We start from the raw sequence: 21,222 nt of genomic DNA on the forward strand, positions 1-21,222 counted from the left end.
CATGCGTTTGGATTCTTTTCCTTCCTTTTCATATACTTAATTTACTCATATTATTTAATACTTGGTGATCAAGGAATGTAATATAAAGGATTTTATTGCCTTTAAAATTACTACATAGAGAAATAAGGCTTCAAGAATAACTTTTAATTAAGCATTTGTTCTAGAAGTACCACCAAAAAATGCCTCAATGATTTGCTCACCTAGTTTCCATTTTCACTATATGATTGTAAGCTTTGTGTATTTATGATAACCTTAATCTGAAACATACCTGTTTACTTTCATGAATAACCCTCAAGGATGTGGCACTTTATAAAAGAGCCAGGCATGTTTAGCTTAAGCCTTTGTCTGGAATTCAAGCAAAGGCTAAGCAGTAAGTCACATCTTATTTCATCAAGTAAAATTCTTTAGTTGCTATATTTTCATTATTTGCTATAACTACCTTAGATGTAAGTTAAAAATTAGTATAAATTATTCTTAATACCAATTCATCTGCTTTCTCTCTCTTTGTTTTAAAAAATATTTTAGATGCTTGTCTTTTGGACCACGCTGCTTTTACTGTTCGTTGCAGTTAGAGGTAAGATCTGATTGTTTTATGTAACAACTCCAAACTGCTGTTGGTTTATCTGTGTTTTGTATCAGCTGAAGTGTCAAGGGAATTGTATTGTGAACCATTAAATGTCAAGCTTGGTCTTGGGATTCCAAATTTCCTTTCCTGTAATCCCAAATAGAAATGTTACTAGAATTCTAATCCTTTTGCAGGTTTGTTCATTTATGCATTTCCAGAATTGCTTATCCATGCTCCTCTCTTACCGATGGACAGGGAAAAACAGAAAAAACCTAGCCAAAATGGATTGCAAGCGATATTATTCCTTGCAAATAAAACTGATTTCCATGCAGCAGAAATTAATCCACATATCAAAGTGATGTAGAGAGCTGAGGACCTAACTCCTTCCCATACAGTTTGCAAATTGCTTTCAGAAGTCTTTTTATTCAAGGTTAGATTAAACCATATTGACTTCAGAAGAGTTCCCAAATGACAAAGAAAACATGGAGAAAATGAATGACTACGTAGTTTGATAAAGGAATGGATACGCTGCTGACATCATTACCAGAGAAGATATGCTATAGACAGTAAAATATGAACTTTTGCTTCAGTTACTCATGTCTTAATTATCTGACACATATATAACAGGCAAAGAAGTTTGCTACGACCGCCTGGGCTGCTTTACTGATGACATCCCATGGTCTGGAACAGTGGAACGTCCCATTGCACGACTTCCTTGGACACCTCAAGAAATAAATACACGCTTTCTTCTGTATACTAAAAAGAACCATGACAATTTTCAGGTGAGATCTATCCCCCTTTAGTTGAATTTGAAAACATTTTGGACAAATTATATATAATTTGTATTTACTGACAAAGAAATAAAAGGAGACTAGTATAGATCTATTTCAAACTATTTAGCTCTCATCAGCTAGCCATACCCTTCTGGGATTCAAACCTGGACTTGCTTGCATATTAGGCAGATGTATTAACCTCTAAGCCACAGGTTCTCCTCGCTTTGTCAGCTTGTACCAGGGAAGATTAAATGAGTTTTCTATCGAAGCAACCTGGTCTACCCAAATATGGAAAGGAGCATACTGCTTCCTTTTCGCCTTTCAGCCCCAATCCAGGAGCCCTCAGGCAATCGCTTTCACAACAAACTATTTTGTGTTAAATTTATATTTACTGACAAAGAAATAAAGGGAGACTAGTCACGGGTGGGTTCTACTTACCTTTACTACTGGTTCACAACATGATAGCACACGCGCAGATGGCTTCTGATGATGTCAGGGTCAGTGGGCAGAGCCTTCCACCAGTTTTACTACTGGTTCTATAGAACTGGTCCGAACCGGGGGCAACCCACCACTGAAACTAGTATAATATTCCCTGGTACAAGCTGACAAAGCAAGGAGAACCTGTGGCTTAGAGGTTAATACATCTGCCTAATATGCAAGCAAGCCCAGGTTTGAATCCCAGAAGGGTATGGCTAGCTGATGAGTGACAGCATAAATATATGAATGGCAGCATAAATAATGACTAAATATTTGTATATAACTTTTTTAATAAGGAGAGGGAGACTTCTCTCCCCAAAGCATAAATGTATATCCATTATATATCCTTATTCTTTTTACTATCTACAGTTTATAAGCAGAAAATGAACACATATTGGCAATTCAGATGTGTACATCTGGGTTACACTGTGTTTCCACAGAAAGAGTATGTTTTCTGCTGTCTTCCCTTACTTGCTAGCATAGTTCTTCAAATAGTGGTGGGTTCCATGTACACTTTCAAAAATGCAATCACATCTGCCTAATCTCTGCTGTTTGCTCTACATGTGGCTACCTTATCTAGAATTGCAGATGTAACCTTGCTGGTTTTCCAATATCTAAAGAGTACGATAAGGTCAATTTTAGTACAGCTGTATTAGTTACCAATGTGTTTCTGACTTCAAGGCAAGATATTGGTTATTATTTATCAAACTCTTTGTGGATTAAGTTCTCCTAGATGACCCAGATAGATCTGCACATCCAATCTATGCAGGTCTAAAAGGTAGACTGAGAATTCCTCTTCCACAAAAGTCAAAGGGAAGGGGTGAGGCATTTGGCCTTTCAGGTGCTACCCCCTCACTGTGGAATGATTTGTCCCCTGAAGTTGTCTTTTTTCTATTGGCTTTCTGAAAGGCACTCAAAACTCTGCCATACCACTGGTTTTTGAATACAACTACATGGCTTCTAGAATTATGCCAGAACTATTTCATCAGTAGCTATAGGAAGTTTCTCTATTTTTTTTTTTCTTGTATCAAAGTAGAGTGTTATGTATGAATGTTTTTCTGCTTTTCTCTCAGGTTGTATCTATTTGTGTTCATGTACTGTATGTAAGCAATGACAATCACAGGGCAGACTACATATACTCTGCTCTGGATCATATATTCAAGAGTATAAAGGAATGCAGGTGTTGAGTAAAGAAGCCACTGCCCAACTATTTCTGCCATGGGAATGCTCTGGGATGACTTTGTCTAGAATTGTCTCTACAATCCCCAGTCAGATTCAATCCTTTTTCATATTCAATCTTGCTTTTGCCAGCTACTTCATCCATATAGAGTCTCCTTGTAGGGATATGGGTGGCATAGAATTTTAATGGATAAATGAACTAAATAAATAAACAACTAAATTTGTTTCCATTCTGTTCAATCTTTGGAGCATTATTGTGTTGATGGACAGATGTATAGATGGACAGAATCCCAAGTGACTTTACATACTTTATTTCCCACATTTCATTGAGATGTAAAACATTAAAAGGTATTATTATAGACATCCCATAATATCAAGACAAAGAAGTCAGCATGTGTTATACCATGCTGGTATAAAAAAAAAACATAAATAGATTTTCTTCCTATTTTCCTAGCTTCATAGGTATAATACTTTAGCAAGAGAAGTCGTAGTAGTTTTAACCATTCTGTCATGTCCGACTCTTGGCAACTTTATAGCAAGTCCTCTCCATGCTTTAACAAAAGAAAAGCCTAGGCTAAATAGACAGCTTGATCATATGTATTCAAAAGTAAAGCTATATAATATAAAAGTTTGTTGACCATTTTCTTGGTTATATGTGGTTTAGTAATATACAACCAATATCCAGTATATCTTTAAAATAGTTGATTCATTGAATCTTTATCTTTTTTTACCTTGATGCCTTTAATAATATAATTTATTATACTTGTTCCAGATGAAAGATTTGTAATGTATTTGATTCAATGAGTAAAGTGTGAAGTGCATAAAAAGAATGAAGTTCAGATTTTATTCTCTTAAACACTTTATATAATTATGGTGATTGTTATCTTGGATAAGAGTTCAAGAGTTTCCCATCTACTTTTTTCATTTTTTCATTATCAGTTTTCCATGAAACATAACCAATAATATAATAAATTGTTAATTATAATAATAAGCAATAATCAGAAAACAATACAATTCTCTAATCAAGGAACTACCAAGCAGAAAACCAAAGCCCCACCAACTGTGGCAGGGCAAGCTATTGTGTAGAAACAAGAAGCAAACCCCACACTCACTAGCACTGATTATGTTACCTAGTTGTGTAAAGAAATGTTTGCATACAAACAAGCAAGCAAGCTCAGAGCGCACAAAGGACTCCATAGCATAAATAATAGTGTGACTATGTACATGCCTTAGAGTATTTCAAACAACAAATCCATTTAGAGAATATCTATAAGCAACATTATTTAACTCTTTTTGCATCTGCTTTATAAAACATAGACATTTTAATAAAGTCATATATTTAAATACCATCTAGTAGTTGATAATGTTATTGGAACAGCATCTGAAATAAATACTCTTATTATATTTATTAATGGTTTCAATTATGGTCTGAGACACCAGAAAATACTCTTGTAGACAACAACTCTGATGTCGCACTGAGAAAAAGAAAGTATATTAGTGCTGCAGAAAATTGAAAATTAATTTACAACATATATATTTGCAATACTTTGGTTGTTCAAGAATTAGGTGGGTAATATTAATAATGGATCCAAAAATCTCCATCCATACTTAACTATCTAATGCATGAAATATTCATATTCCCAAGGTGCTCATGAATGAAGTGAAATTGTTTCAGTTGTGATAATGCTTAAGAGTAGAGAAAAAAACAAATGCCCTCTCCGTCTCTGTGTATGTGTATGTGTGTGTCTCTCTCTGTCTCTCTCTCTGTGTCTTTCTCTCCCTCTCTCTGTCGTTCTCTATCTAATATTTATGTAGATTTTTATATTTTTACAGGAAATCACTGCAATTAATCCAGAAACAATTGACTACTCCAACTTCAATGCCAGCAAAATAACCCGTTTCATCACCCATGGATTCATAGACCAGGGGGAAGAGAGGTGGCTATCAGATATGTGCAAGGTACAGCAAACTAAAACATTTATATTATGCCTTCGTTTGGAAATCTCTTAATACCCAGACAGGTAACTAGGAAAAGCATCACTTCTGTGTGACATAGATGTGCCTGCTGGAACAATTAAAGAAAAGAAAATACAAGCAGACCTCATTTAGCTATATCACTGAGATCTGAAACTCCATTGTTAATCAATGCAGTCATTTAAAAAAAATTGCTTAGCAGTGGCAGTTCCATAAGTACAAAGTCTGATCCTAACTATCACTAGTTCATTGCCATCATAAATTCAAATGGTCACTGAACAAGTGTCGTTAAATGAGGACCACCTCTAAGAACTTATAGTTAAGAGTGAATTTCAGAATTGGTTTGCCATAGTGATCAAACTGGAAGGTTTAAAAGTCATTGCAGCCAAGATCCATGAAATCATACTAGGTTGTCCCGATCCTTTAATTCCTAAAACTTAAAATAATATTCACATAATATTCACACAAGGAGCTAGAGTTTTCTGTTAAGAGAAACTCCAATATGTGGCTTGACTTCCTTACGCAATATAACAAGAGGATACCACCAAATTTTGCAATGTGAAATGCTTCTGCTCAGAGTTCCAAGAAGTCGGCCATAATATTTCTCAGGATACTCTATTCCAAAGGTGCCTAATCAACTTTGACTGTGGACTTCAACTCCCAGAATTCTTAAAGTGGCTAAGGTTGGACACCCCTGCTCTACTCCATCCATTTTTCTTAGCTTCTCCAAGATCCTTTCAATATGGCATTGTCACTCAGCATGCTCAATCCTCATTGGACTGTTTTTAGCAAATTATACCCATAGGTTTTTTCTTTCTAAATATATTTGAGGTCTATGAAAGTCTTTAAGATACTTGCTTTTGGGGTATAGGAGGCTATCATTTTAAATGAAGCACGTCTGCCTTTCAGCTGCCCCAAACAATATAAAAGAACACAATGATGAAAAATGGTGACATTAAAAGCCCAAATATCTATGATACTTGTATACAATAAATGGCAAAGAAGAATATCCAACACATATTTTCCCAAGCCAATGTCTGTCAATTGTGTATCAGACTATAACTCCCAGATTTGCTAGCTGAAGTAGCTCCAAAGGACTCACTGTTTGATTCAAGTGGCACTGCTATTTGGCACACTACACTTGAAGTTGCCCTTCCATTTCCGCATCTGACTTACGTGCAGAGTTGCTAATATCAGCATCACTCCTTCCAAGTACCACTCTTGTCAAAATTCTCCTCCTCCATGCCAGTCTTTAGAGAGATGTCCAAGCAACAGTGAGAAAAACTAGGTACAGATGGGTACCTAGGTACAAAAAGGGGGCATGAAAAATATGGAAGGAGCAGAGGACCACATAGTGACAGGTTAAGGCCCAGACCAATCTTCTTCCATTTCCTGTTTGCCACTTAAAGTGGCAATTTTATCTTGCATTTCAGCAGTACATCTACGGACATCTGGAAAAATTGAGGAGTTAGAACTACCTCTCCGAATATCTGGAAGGAAAAGTCTTGAGGAAATCTGTTTATAGATCCTAAAGAGAATTCAGGGTGTGTGGTGGCCCCAGCATTTCCCTCAATTTTATTTTTGTATCTGTTTGCAGAGAATGCTTCAGGTGGAAGATGTCAATTGCATTTGCATAGATTGGGTCAAAGGTTCCAGATGTGCATATACCCAGGCAGCTAACAACATCCGTGTGGTAGGGAGTGAAGTGGCTTATTTTGTAAACATCCTTAAGGTAAATGAGTTTTCAGTCATTAGTTCATGGTTATAAAGCTTACAAATAACGGAGGGCTTTAAGTTTCTGTTTATGGCTAAACAACAATATTGATACTATTTTGAAAGTATTTCATTATCTCACATTATCCTACAGGTAGTCCTTGGCTTACAATAATTCATTTAGTGACCAATCAAAGTTATGACATCACTGAAAAAAAGTGACTTATGACCGTTTTTCACACTTAGCATTGCATCCTTCCCATGGTCATATGATCAAAATTCAGACGCTTGGCAACTGACTTGTATTTATGACAGCTGCTGTGCCCGGGGATCATGTGATCCCTTTTTGCGACCTTCTGATAAGCAAAGTCAATGGGGAAGCCAGATTCACTTAACAACCATGTTACTAATTTAACAACTGCAGTGCTTCATTTAACAACTGCAGCAAGAAAGGTCGTAAAATAAGGCAAAACTCACTTAACAAATGTTTAATTTAGTAACAGAAATTTTGGGCTCAATTATGGTGGTGAGGACTACCTATAAATTGTTAAAATTTAATTATTAGGAACATACTTTGTTGAAGAGAATAAGGGTTGATAACAACTACAGCAAATCATTGTGGATATTTAACTTTAATTTTATTTGTGGATATTTAACTTTAATTTTATTTGTGGATATTTAACTTTAATTTTAAATTGCTAAATTATGGGGTTTTTTAATATGGGGGTGTTTATTTTAATTGGTTTTTAATATTGTTTTAATTTTTGTATTTTCTGTATTTTATCTGCTGGCTGTTCACCGCCCCGAGTCCTTCGGGAGAAGGGCGGTATACAAAATAAATAAATAAATAAATAAATAAATAAATAAATAAATAAATAAATAAATAATAATAATAATAATAATAATAATAATAATAATAATAATAATAATAATAATAATAATAATTACTGTATTTTGACAGGAAATAATCCTGAATTCAGCTGTAAATATAAAGTGTTGCAATTATACCAAGAGCTTTTGTTAGAGGATATGCTCTTGAACTTAAGCAGAGGGGACGCATATTGGATAAATCTCTAAGTGCAGCTTGTATGAGATTTATATTAAAGATGCAGAGGAGTTTAAAATTCAAAGCAAAAATGTTCATATTGTTTAGAAAGGCAGCTTTTCATTGCTGTTATTAATTGCCCTACGGAGAATTTCTTTCAAAATAACATGGCTTCAAAAAAAAATTACACAGTATTTGTGCCACTTCTGCCATGTAACAGCTTTAGAATCATATGAGTAGTTTTTCAGACATCTATAACTACGGTGAATAAGGCCATGATTAGAAGGGTTGAACGATAAGCTATACATGTCATGATAGATATCTGCCCACCCGCCTCAGCCCAAACTAGGCTTACAATGCAAATTTATTGCCTGCATTGAAATGGGTGCAATTGTCAGTTGAGGGGCACATGACATGGATTTTGTAATTTGTTAACTAACACAGTTATTTTGTATTTTAATTTGGCTTATTTTCTCTCTTTTAAAATAGTGTTCAGGTTCATTATAATTGGAATGTAGGAAAGCTTTTATCCTATGGGTGTATGTATGGATTGATTAGATACCTTCTAATATTCCTAAACTGAAAAGATAAGTTACAGAAGGATGGCTGAATACTATCTCCTGATAAGAAGTTTCTTAGTGTCTACTGGCATCTGGTTAACTAACTTCAAAGAAGTTTGTAGTTGATTTCCTGTGCAAGGAGGAGTTACTCTGATCTTGACCAACCAACTTTTCTCTTTCATTCTTCTTTGTTGTGCTAACTATAAAAAGAAATATAAGATGGGTCTTGGGGTTCTCCTTTTCATAGGGAGATCCCACTTTATCAGGATACCCTAATAAATTGCTTTTAAATGATCTTCCTACCATGTTGCTTATTGGGAAGGTAAACCAAGGCAGAACCAAGGGCCAGATTTGGCTATCAAGTTCAAACTAATCTGTATTATATGTGAACATATGGGAGTGGCTATATTTCGGCAGTCATCTCAGACCCTTCTACATCTTGCTTGGTCTGTCCAAAACTGCGTATTAGTTACATTGCAAGAAGAGCAAATCAGAGATGGAATACTCTGACCTAACTGAAATCTGTCTTTATGCAGATTCCCATTTGTCAGGGCACTTCATAGCCAGGACTCATATGCTACATACAGATAACAATGAGAAGAATTAAGCTGGTAGCTCTAGACTTTTAATGGAGTTGGGCAATTTATAAACTTAATTAAATTAAGTATAGCTTTGTTTTGCAACTTTGGACTCAAATTAAAATGCAACTGCCTGTATGATGATTTGGCGGAGATTTGGTAAATGGTTTGCATTTTAGCCACACCGAAAATTGTTTAAGTACTTTATCTTAGAGCTAGCTCACAATCAATTGAGGTTTTGTGAAACTACTGCCATCTATGACTTAGGAAAGGTAAAACATGACTGGAATTGGAAGTCACAGAAATACACTTACAGAGATAACAAAATATATGATGTTCCTTTACAACTGCTTTTATCATTAGGAGAAATATGGATACTCTCCTTCCATGGTACATTTCATTGGCCATAGCCTTGGGGCACATGCAGCTGCTGAGCTGGGAAGAAAAATAAAAGGAATTGGAAGAATCTCTGGTAGGTTGATGCAATGTAGCACCTATTAGTAGGAAAGCAAGTATTGCTGAATCTAAATCTAAGATGGCACATACTCTAAAGAACTACTGTAAATAATTTCACTGAATTGAGAAAGTGAATGTGAGAATGAGGCTACATTTAATATATGCATACTTATATATCTTTATATTCCTCCATGTTTTCTGTAGAATAGCATCCATAAGATTAAGAGGATTACCCTGTCTCGTATGATAGGTTGTGCTGTTAATTAATGAGATTTTCTATTATACATGGTACAAAGGCAAAAGGTTTAAATACAATTAAAATGAGCATCCTAGATGAAAGAAATGACCTGAGAGGGCAAATGGAAACTATGTTTACACAGACTATTTTGTCTTACTTGCTCTTTGATTATTATCTTGCTTCTCAAACAATAAGGCAACATCATAAAGAAATTTGCATGGCCTTTTAAAGCAAAGTTCTAACCAAAGTATTTTATCATAATTTATACTCTAATTATAGGGGGCATGCATAAGGACACCAGTGTGCCTACCATCCCTGTCCTACTGTTCCCATTTATATGTACTCATTTTATGTGTTTATGGCTATGTTTTGCTTATTTATTTCCTTTTATATGTGTCCATGTCTATGTCTATACTGTTACTTGTTTCCTTGTACTTGTTGACAAATTAAATAAATAAATAAATAAATAAATAAATAAATAAATAAATAAATAAATAAATAAATTCTTCCCAGTCCCTGTAGCTGAATTTCTCAATAGGAATTCTGTATTTCTAGATCTCTTCAGAATATTCCTATTGGTGTGCAGAATTTGTATATCTTGTTGCTTTTTTATATATCCTTGCTCTGGAAATTCCCTTTTGGACAAGCCTGTTTTAAAATTCCTTGCACTATCTGCTGAGAAATTAACCATTTACAGTCTCTCATACTAGCCCTTTTGTCTTCCTTTGCATATTTCTTAAGTTTTTTTAGACTGAAGCTAGACTTTGGAGAAAGGAAATAAGTTTATTTTTTATCCATGACTATTTCACATATAATGTCATGCATATGGACTATTGTGATTCTTTCCAACTTGTATTTATTGCAAATGGAATTTATTTTTATATTGAGCATTTTCTAACATACATATTTTAGATGCTACATTATATAGTATAATTTTTCATACCATATTTTTTTTTTGTTTTTCCTTTTAGCCAACAACTGCATTTAAAAAGTTAGAAACTGTTTTAAATAAGTTGTGTTAATTACTGTTTTTGCTCTTGTGGAAATGAATTTTCATTATTATTATTTTTCTCACAGCATTTTTTTACTTGCATTTAATAAAACAAGCATAGTGATTATATAAAAATTAAATGGAAAAAATCCTTAGTGTTTCTCTTTATGGCCAATAGGTCCTACAAGACTTTCTAGCTACAAATGTTTATTAAATTATGAACTGATTTCAAATAATACTACTAGGGGCATTCTTTGACAATTTTGTGTTGACAGGAATTAGGGTTGATCAGGACTTAAATCATTATAACTACATAATTAGTCCAGAAATCATCATCTCCTCTTTAAATCATATATTTAACGTTTATACCATTACAGGACTAGACCCTGCTCAACCTTACTTTCAAGGAACTCCACCTGAGATCAGATTGGACAAAAACGATGCTGAGTTTGTTGACGTGATTCATACTGATTCAGCACCAATGATTCCAAACTTAGGTAAGCTGACTACAGAATACTGTAGTACATAATATGTGAGAGACAAGCATGAACATATTCAAGCATAACACTACTTCTTATCAATTTTCAGGGTTTGGGATGAGTCAAGCAATTGGACATCTTGATTTTTATCCAAATGGAGGAGAAGAAATGCCAGGATGTCAGAAAAATCCTCTTTCACAAATAGTGGATCTTGATGGCATTTGGGAAGGTAGGTATCATCTCTGCAAAGAAATATTCAGCTATAGTACAGAAATGCAAAACTTGCTCTCAGTCTATACATAGACATATACAAAAAATAATTCAATTAATATTTATTTACATATTTTATGTATTTGTCTTCAGACGTACTAAATTGGATTGTTGTTATGGGGGAAAAATGGAGGAAGAAGGAAATTTAGTATGTTCACTGCCTGGAAAAACAATAATCAAGAGAGGATAAAATCCAAATAAAAATCAAATAAGTAATGAAATACACTGTACAGCTATGAAACCAGTTTGATTTCTGCCTCTTATTTAAATATTTCTAATATAATTATCATTAGATGTTTGTCCCACTTTTATCAAAATCCCAGCAGAATAAAAATGATTTTATCCACAGCCCAGTAGACTTTCAAAGCATCCCCTTTCTATTTTGGAACAAGTTTCTTACTCTCATCATTGAATGAGTAGGTTGAGGTTTCTTAAGCCAGTTTTACATCCTGGAAAATGTTATGCACCTTGTCAGATTGTTAATAATCCTAAAATGGTAAAGGCTTGAAAGGATAATAGATGCACTAAAGATTGATTCCAGCAAACAATAAACAGCATAGCTTGAACTAGGTATGTTCTAACTGTGCTTTGTGACTGATATTTTTCATTTATTTGTAAGGCTCCCAGAAATGATGAAGTACAATAAAATAGAGCAAATAAATACATTGCTATGAAACAACTTCAATTACTAAACAATTTTTCAAACCCAGAAGAAAACTTCAGAGTTAGCTAACCTAATCGCTAAGTAACAAATGTATACCTGCCAATTTATTTGGCTCTCAAATAAAGACCTTTTTGTTGTTGTTCAAACCCCACAACCCACATTTACCATTCCTAAATGACTCACTCTCACAAAACCAGTACCAAATGCATCAATTAATATAGCCCTCTCCCAAGTCTAAAACACTGCAGTGGATTCCATAACTGGGTTTTGAAATGTTCATGTATATTTCTTAGATATTTTGCTGTTCGCCAGTTGGTTGACACTTTGATTAACAGCACCAAACTCTCTGAAAGAAATTGTTCTGTCTTAACTCTTCTGGTGATCAGGGATTTGGAAAGACTTGACCCAAAACTTTTGAGCACTAAGAAGCTTTTAAAGTTTGCTGCATTTCCACGTTCAGCCTAATTCCTAAATGCCACCTTACATTATGAATCCAGCCATGGAATTTAGAACATATCTTTCACAAAAGTCATCTGGGTTTCCTTATCTCTGCATTTTTCCAAATATGAGAATCTTAACACATTTTAATGGCTTTCATTGTACTGTAATTATATGCAAGAATATGAATTTGACAATAAAATACTGTTTATGATCAACCAATGGAACAGCTTGCCTTCGGAAGTTGTGGGAGCTTCATCACCTGAGACTTTCAAGAAAAGATTGGACTGCCATTTGTCAGAACTGATGTAGGGTCTCCTGCTTAGGCAGGGGATTGGATCAGATGACCTATAAGATCCCTTTCAACTCTATTAATCTGTTATCTGGTGACTTAAACATTTAAGTTCTCTTAAATCTCAGAGCACACTACAGCTTCTAGCATCCTGTTTTAACAGTTTTAGATTTATACTTTGACTGTTCTTCCCCCAATCTCTTGCTGACAACTTCTTTATCCAGTGGTGAGAAAGTTCATGGACACATCACATCTGGCTAATTGGGGAACCTCCTGAAATGAGCTTTATTCTCAGGGACAACCCAATCCATGTGCCAGTCTGCTGTCTATATTGCTTATCCTCACATGTGAGACTTCCTGGAGCATTTTCAGGCACAATGTTCTTCCCAAATCATGACTGTTCTGGTAAATCAAAGACAGTAAGTAGGTGTAGAATTGTCAAGAAATCTTTCCTTGATTAAGAAAACTATCTTAATTATTAAGTGATATATATATACTGGATTGGAGAACATAGTAAAAAAAATGAAAAGTTTCTAAAACAGGGTAGCTCCAGAAGTCTAATATTTAGAAGCACTAATCATGCAATTAATTGTTCACTATAACTGTCATTACTACTAACATAGTATACTACTAATAGGATAATTTAATACATTCAAAATGGGCTACTTCACTCAATCTATCTCTTTTAATTCATTAAACATCAATTTCAAGAATGCTTCTTCTTTAAACTACTACTTTTAGTAACTGCTACTGATCTTTTGACTGCACTTCTCCCAACCAAAGTATTATACATGTCCAACCTCTCATGGAAAGGTTTTAAAGAAATGTTCCAACATTTGGCAAAGGTAATAAAGTGATGAAAAAAGTTGAGAGAATGGCCTTGCTCGGGAACTAAGGAGGTAAGTGTTAATTTAATCTTCTTTAAAGCACTTGATAGGAAGAGTCAAGAAGTATAGCCTCTAACATTTCTTTCTGCTCCATAGGGACCCGTGACTTTGTGGCCTGTAACCACCTACGGAGCTATAAGTATTATTCAGATAGCATTATATTTCCAGATGGATTTTTGGGTTACCCTTGTGGAGCATACAACTTATTTGAAAAAGTATGTTATTTGCATCATCCCAAAATATTAATAGAAGACTATAGTGTTTTAACTTTTTTCTTTGGCGCAGCATACAAGGGATTAAAAAAATATATATGAGACCATCAGTTTACAAGAGCTTCTGTTCCCATGATATCTCTTCTGCTTTGCCCTTCTCCAGTCCTGGGTGTTGCTTAATCAGTGACTTTCTCTTTTTTTTCCAGCAAAGTGTAATTTACAATTATGGCTAAAATGGCTAACTGCAATTTGCACCTGCTCTCAACACAAATGCAAAATTGCATGTTTAATCCCGATTTGGCAGTCAAGGGGCAATTTATGGGTTGTCCAATTGGATGCATTGCAAACTAAGACGATCAGTTATTTGGCAGAGTGAACAACAGGAGGTGCGAGCATCCAGATTTGAGCCTCAGATGTGTACAGCCAAATTATATGAATATAAATATCATTTTTATTTTGAGGGCTGTGCAGAAACCTGGATTCTGAGAATGGAAATATGATTTGGGGCATGGGAGGTGTATGCACATTGCATCTCTTAGAATCCCCTCAAATCAAATTGCTTTGTCACCACCTGAGCCTAGGAAAAAATCATCTTCTTTGAGAAGTTGCTAAGAAAAAGAAAACACTAAATTCCATTCTCTTTGTGACAGATCTTTCCACATTCTTAGTCCAGGAATGAATTAACTGAAAAACCATCAAACTAGAAACAGAATGTACATGGGCAAGGTAGTTTGAACTGTAGATAGTTCTTCAATAATCACCTAACACTTTTGGCACTCTTTTTGAAAAGGGGTTGTAGACTTTATTAAACACTTAAGTGTCATGTTATTTTTTTTTTTGTCAAGATCCAAGGCAAGAATGCCATAATTCAGCTCTGCATTCAAAGATTTAAAATGTGATTTGGGGTATGCATGGATTTGGATAGGCATTTTGCATCAATTGGGAACATTACAAACCAAGTGCCTCTTTTCCAGAATCAGCTGTACAGGGCAGCCACACAAACATATAAGAAATTGGAAATGATTTAAGGTATCTAGGTGACATTTGCAGGCTTACAATGAACAGCTCTAATATATAATATGACTTTGTTTGCATTAATAGTATGTAAACATTGTCACAGCTGGACAAAATGTAAACTTGATGATGAGAGACATTCTCAATTGATAGAGATGAAGAATAATGAAGGTTTAGAAAAGATGAATTATGCTGAATTTTGAACTTTCAGGATACATTTAAAGTTTGTACAGCTGGAAAGGGAGAGTGTTTAATAATCTGATTATGTTTTTTAAAAAAATAAATACACAAATATATATCTCTTGTAACATGGCATAAAATTTATTGTCTTGAACAAGGAAAATTACTACTCATTTAATAGTACAAAGGACAGGGAAAGAAAAAGACAGCATAATTAGCAACAAACGTAAAGAAAATGAACAGGATCGAATATTTTCCTCTCTATATGTTTTTATTAGGGCAGCTGCTTCCCCTGTCCAGCAATTGGATGTCCTCCTATGGGTCATTATGCAGATCGATTTAAAGATAGTATCACTTCTGAATTTACTAAGCTTTATTTGAACACTGGAGAAGCCAAAAATTTTACCCGTAAGTGCGGGGCTGGGAATTGGAAACTATTAATGTTTGTCTTCTTGCAACTGTGCATGTTGGTGTTTGCATATAATTGTGTATACACACACAAGTACTTTTACCACTGTGAGAGGAGAAAACCATATTACCTCCCAGATGCATAACCAAGATTGGTTTGGATAAAAATGGGGGGGGGAGAGAGAGAGAGACAGACAGACAGACAGACAGACAGACAGACAGACAGACAGACAGACAGACAGACAGACAGACAGAGAATTTGATTGGCCACTCCTGTTCCTGGGAGAGAAGATGAATGTCTAACATTAGCTCTTCCCTAGCCATGAAAGCTAGCCATGTTATATGTTTTTTTCTGCAGATTAGATCACTAAACATCAGGTAGGAAGTCTCAAAGTTGCTTTTCAAGATATAACTGGGCTTTCTTGTTTTTCTTTGAAGACGTTTTGCTTCTCATCCAAGAAGCTTCCTCAGCTCTGACTGGATGGTGGGGAATGGAAGGATTTACATTGCTTGCAGACAACTGGTCATTTGCATTCTTTTAGAGAGTCATTGAGGCCACTTGGAGGTTTATCTGTATCCTCTGGGGTCATCTTAGTGATGCAAATGGATGTGGAGCCTTCAAGAACTTGGAACTTTCAGCAGTTCCAAGAAGGCTCCACATCCATTTGCACTACTCGGGTGACCCTGAGGACACAGATAAATCTCCAAGTGTTCTCAACAACTCTCTAAAAGAATACAAATGGCTAACTGTCTGCAAGGAATGTAAATCCTTCCATTCCTCATCATCTAGTCAGATCTGAAAAAGCTCTTGGATAAGAAGCAAAACGTTTAAACAAACAAACACAGAATGTCCAGTTGCTTCTTGACCACAGTCATGGCTTGGATGACTGAGAATCTTCATAGACATCAGTTAGGAAACTATCAGATGTATCGGCAAGGAGCAGTTATAGATGAAGTGCTGAATATCTGCTTATTCAATTACTATAGGAGGTAGAATTGGGGTGATGCTCTATGCCTCTTACAGAGGCATGAAGCAAAATTAGGGAAACTGCCCCCCCCACCTTAGTCTAAGGTTCACTGAAAAAATGAATGCAAACAGTGCTCAGGAGCCTGTCTTTTAACTTCATAAGAGACCACAAGGCTGAGCAAAAACCTATCAGCTTCATGGAACAACATACAGGCTCTGATTTAATCTTCAGTTACTGTATCTACATTTTTACCTTCAGCGGGTTTTGCAGTGACACTATCTGAAATTGAAGAGAGGAGGAGGAGGAGGAGGAGGAGGAGGAGGAGGAGGAGGAGGAGGAGGAGGAGGAGGAGGAGGAGGAGGAGGAGGAGGAGGAAGAAGAGGGGGGGGAGGGGGAGGAGGAGAATATGATGTGACGACTGATATTATATTACAGCTTTTCTACCTCCACGCTACATTGAAGCTATTTTGTGACATTACTTGTGGGGAATCTAGATTATGAGCAGATTTCATACATTTTGGATATGTAATAAAATACATGGATTCTGGAAAACTATTTTTGTTGCATGTGAATAATAAAATAGGGTATTCCCTCCTGATTACAGCTAGTTGATGTTTTGGGTCTTCAAAGTGCAGCTTATTTTATGAGTTTATTATATACAGTCAATTTTATTAGTACTAGAAACTTGCTTGACTAAAACCAAATTCTCACAAATGGTGGTGTGTAGGTTGGAGATACAAGTCATCAGTCACACTGTCTGGAAGAAGCAGCGTCTGGGGAAACATAAATATTGCCCTGTATGGGAGTGGAGGGAACACAAGGCAATATGAAATTTTCAAGTAAGTTTTCAGAATTACCACATCTAAATGTAGAATTTTATACTTGTTATTTTCACTTTTCTGATGTTCTTTCCTCATCTGAGAGATGTATCTAAACTATTTCTTTTAAAAATAAGATAAAGAACAATATGCACATTTTTTTAACACCACAGAATTTTTAAAAATAGTTCCCTATCTTCAAGAATATTTTGGAGGGTAGTTTATTCATTGCTTAAATTTAGATTCAATATACTCTATTATAATCCAACCTTTTGCAAGAAAGCAAACTGCATTTAGCCAAGTACACTAGTACAACAAAAATGAAATGCAAGTATGTGGGCCACAATTTTCTGCTATAATAATACCTTGACTGTGTACATTTACTTCTCTAATGAAGGAAACTGATAAAAACAATAAATAATCCTAATCTATATTTCCACTATAGATACAGGTAGTCTTCGTTTAGTGATCACAATCAGGACTGGCAACTTAGTTGTTAAGCAAAGTGGTCACTAAGTAAAACCATGATTATGCTTGAGATCTTCAGCTTTCTTTTCTTTTTTTGCCTTAGAGACCTGTGAAGGTTGTAAATGCAAGGATTGATCCTAAAACTACCTTTTCATCCCTATCATAACTGTGAATGGTTATTAAATGAGACAGTCACTAAATGAAGACAACCTGTAGTTTAATGTAAAATGCTTTCAGACAGTATTTTCACTTATTGTCTATTGATGACTTTCCTGTATTAACCTAACATTTCTTCTTTAAAAAAAATAAAATATTTATTTCAGTTGCAAACATGTATAAAATAACAGAATGAAATTACAACCATTTCAATAGTAGCAATGAAATTTAAAAAATTCTAAAACCTTGTGCTACTCACCTGATTCTAAATTATTAAAACCCTAAGAACAAAATATGTTCTTAACATTAAGACTAAGAAGTGACATATGACAAAATATATCATTAGCTGGCAATCTAGAAGTATCTCTCAAAGAAATCAACAAAAGATATTGGAATCAAGAGTTAAAATTGGATTCTCCATCTTGCCAGATAATAAAAATAGAATCTGGATTCTGATTTATTCATGTACTATATAGAATTATGCATGTCAAATTTGTTCTGGATTTCATTTTTAAAAAAATATTCAAATGATATTTTTATAAGATTAACCCTGCCATAAATTGTCCTTTCAAAAAGTTGAGATTACAGCTCCCATAATTTCTGGTATTCCAGATGGTTGAAAATTACAGGAAGTTTAATTCAATTTATCTTCACTTGATCTTCAATTGTTTAAGGATTTCTCTCAAAAATTATTTTAAGCACATTGCATTTCCATTTTAGTATCTTCATGTTTATGACTGTCATTTTCTCCTAAGGATTTTTAAATTTACATTTTCCAAATTATTATGCTTTTAAGTTTCCACTTGTCATTTGCTATGACTGTTTGGATTACAAGCTGTATTATAATTAGACAAATATGTCACTTGCTACTTCACTAATATTTAGCTGAGCCAATAACATGTTATAGTACCAGAAAGTAGTTTTACTAACTGGGATGTATTAAATGGTTATGACAGGTAATTATTTCCATTTAGATTGCATTTAATCTGACTCTTGCAGGTTATCAAGGGGAAAAACCGTACTGCAATATATTCATATGCAAATCTATATACTACTAAATAAATTTTTGAGTCCTGTATTCTTTCAGATGTTCTTCTTTCAGATGTACTAAATTTATACAAACCATTTGGGCCATCATCATTTTGGTAAACTTCACAGAAACTATAACCTCAGTAGATAAGTCAACTAAGAAAAGGTCTTGGTTAAAGTAAATATCTCATACAAAGCATAGAATATTAATACTAATGAAAATTGAAAATATACCGTATATATATTGTGGATTTAGAAACTGATGTCTCAAAAATAATTTACATTAAAAAAAGTAGGGCAATGATATCATTAACTCAACTTTTCCCAAACTGGGAGCAGCAAAGATCCAGGTGCAGACTGGAATAAAATAGATGCATGTATGTATAAATATAAAAAAGTAATGAAATGACTTTATCTGTTTTATGTTGTTTTGATTTTAAGGGGGCGGCTCAGACCTGGTGAGATTCATACGAACCTAATAGATGTAGAACTTAAGGTTGGAACCATTACTAAGGTTAAATTTCTTTGGAACAACATTATCATAAATCCAACTTTGCCCCGACTAGGAGCAACAAAGATTACGGTACAAGATGGAGAAACTGGGAATGTGTATGTATACCCTCACTAGTTCAAGAACAAGTAATAAAAGAAGCATACTTACTAATTACAAATTAAACTTACAAAATGTATGTCCTACCAGTACATATGTGGGCCTTACAGGTTTACATAATAGCTTGTATGTTTTTATACAGTACGTACCAAATTATTCTAAAGCTAGTTTAGTAGGACAAACATGGTTGAAACTCTCAGCTATCATGATGGACACTAATTTACACTGGTTTAAAAAGAACATTCTACAAATTCATTGAGAGAAGGGTGATCAGTGACTATTAAGTTTGATTATTGCACAACTCCTATATAATAAGCAGCCTATTATAAATAGCTGATTCTATACAAGAACTGCAAAAAAAAAAAAAAGAAGAAGTCATCAATGCATCTGTTTGACCAGAGTTGAAAAGAATGCTAAAGTAAATTGGCCCTTAGCCAGATTCAGCATATTTCTTATCATATTACAAAAAGCTGTATGTGTCTGGATACAGATGCAGAGGTGTGTTATCTAGCTCAATCAATTTCTCGTGAAATTCCTTCTCTTTGTCAAGGAAAAGTTGGATGCCCAGCAGGTTCAAGTAGAATTGAGAGTTCATGATTTCTAGGAGCAGGGCTCAGCTGTTCGATTCCACACTCTCTCACTGTTCATTGCTTATGTTCTCACTGTCCCCCAGTTTCACCCATTGGCTAGCTGTACCAGCTACTTTTTCTGCAGCCATGATGCCTAGTGGCATGTATACGATTTGGGAATGAGGCTCATCTCACTGGAGAATGAGAGTTTAACATTCTGCAGTAAGGAAGAGGAGGAGGTGCCAGGGCAGAATTGGTTATTGCCATTGGACCCAGCTTTTCCTTAATTTGGATGCTTAAATGAATGGTCCTTCCTCACTGTGTTCCTCAGAGCTAATTTCCTTTACACTGAGTTAGACAAAGTTGTATGTAAAGGAGACACACTGAAAACCATGGGGAAAAAGTCAAGTCTATTTAAGGTCTTGTTGATCAGAATCCTAACATAGTTGATCTTGATAAAAGTTCTTTTGTTGAATTGTGTGAATCGGGTGCCTTGGGTGCGTGAGAAGATTGTAACAGAGTTTGAACCCATGACAGAGTTTGATGGGGGATCAGCAAAAAAGCAGGCATAACCATCTGATTGATTACAATCCATTTTAAGTACAGAGTTTTACTTCTACATCGGTGGGCACAGAGTTGTAGCCACAAATATCTTCTTTGAATATTAAAAATCAGCAATTTTTCTTACTCTTACTCACTTTTCTTTCTTTTATAATTTTGTACTAAGTACAAAAGTTATTAAAACAAAGGTACAAAACTAATCGTATACCATTTTATTGTATACCATATAAAATGCCTCAAATGTGATTTTGAATTAATTATATTTCTTGAGATTCGATGATACAAAATTTCTAAAGTTCATGCTAATGCAACAGTGATATCAAAATGTATACATTAATGCTTGCTTTTTTAAAAACTTTCCAGATTCCATTTCTGCGGCAGTGAAACTGTAAGAGAAGATGTGCTGCAAACACTCACACCATGCTGATTTTGAAATGCAGAAAGCTTTTGTGCAACTCTTAATAAAAAAAAATAACATCTCAAGCACCTTATATATTCTTATGCCAAAGTGATGGTACAAGGGGATTTTAATTTTAAAATTAAATTTTAATTTTAATTTCGGTGCCCTTGCTCCCATTATGCCAAGGGGTACAGTTGTTGTTACTCTAGTAAGAAAATGACATGCAAAACCTTAGGAGCATTGGTGCTTC

At 34.7% G+C, this 21,222-nt stretch overlaps 1 protein-coding gene across 1 annotated transcript; it reads left to right on the plus strand.

Moving 5' to 3' along the window:
• The first annotated feature begins 525 nt into the window (after window positions 1-525).
• On the plus strand, window positions 526-20,999 carry LOC139318008 (inactive pancreatic lipase-related protein 1-like). Its single transcript, XM_070945243.1, has 12 exons — window positions 526-574; window positions 1,193-1,347; window positions 4,828-4,953; window positions 6,566-6,700; window positions 9,228-9,336; window positions 10,927-11,046; window positions 11,138-11,257; window positions 13,676-13,794; window positions 15,264-15,393; window positions 17,089-17,200; window positions 19,274-19,441; window positions 20,936-20,999. The coding sequence occupies exons 1-12, from the start codon at window positions 526-528 to the stop codon at window positions 20,997-20,999; spliced, it is 1,407 nt and encodes a 468-aa protein (XP_070801344.1).
• The last annotated feature ends 223 nt before the right edge of the window (window positions 21,000-21,222 follow it).

The sequence above is a fragment of the Pituophis catenifer genome, unplaced genomic scaffold (assembly GCF_029215685.1).
Source record: "Pituophis catenifer annectens isolate HBS135680 unplaced genomic scaffold, rPitCat1.0.hap2 SCAF_6, whole genome shotgun sequence".
In the NCBI taxonomy this organism is placed as follows: Eukaryota; Metazoa; Chordata; class Lepidosauria; order Squamata; family Colubridae; genus Pituophis; species Pituophis catenifer.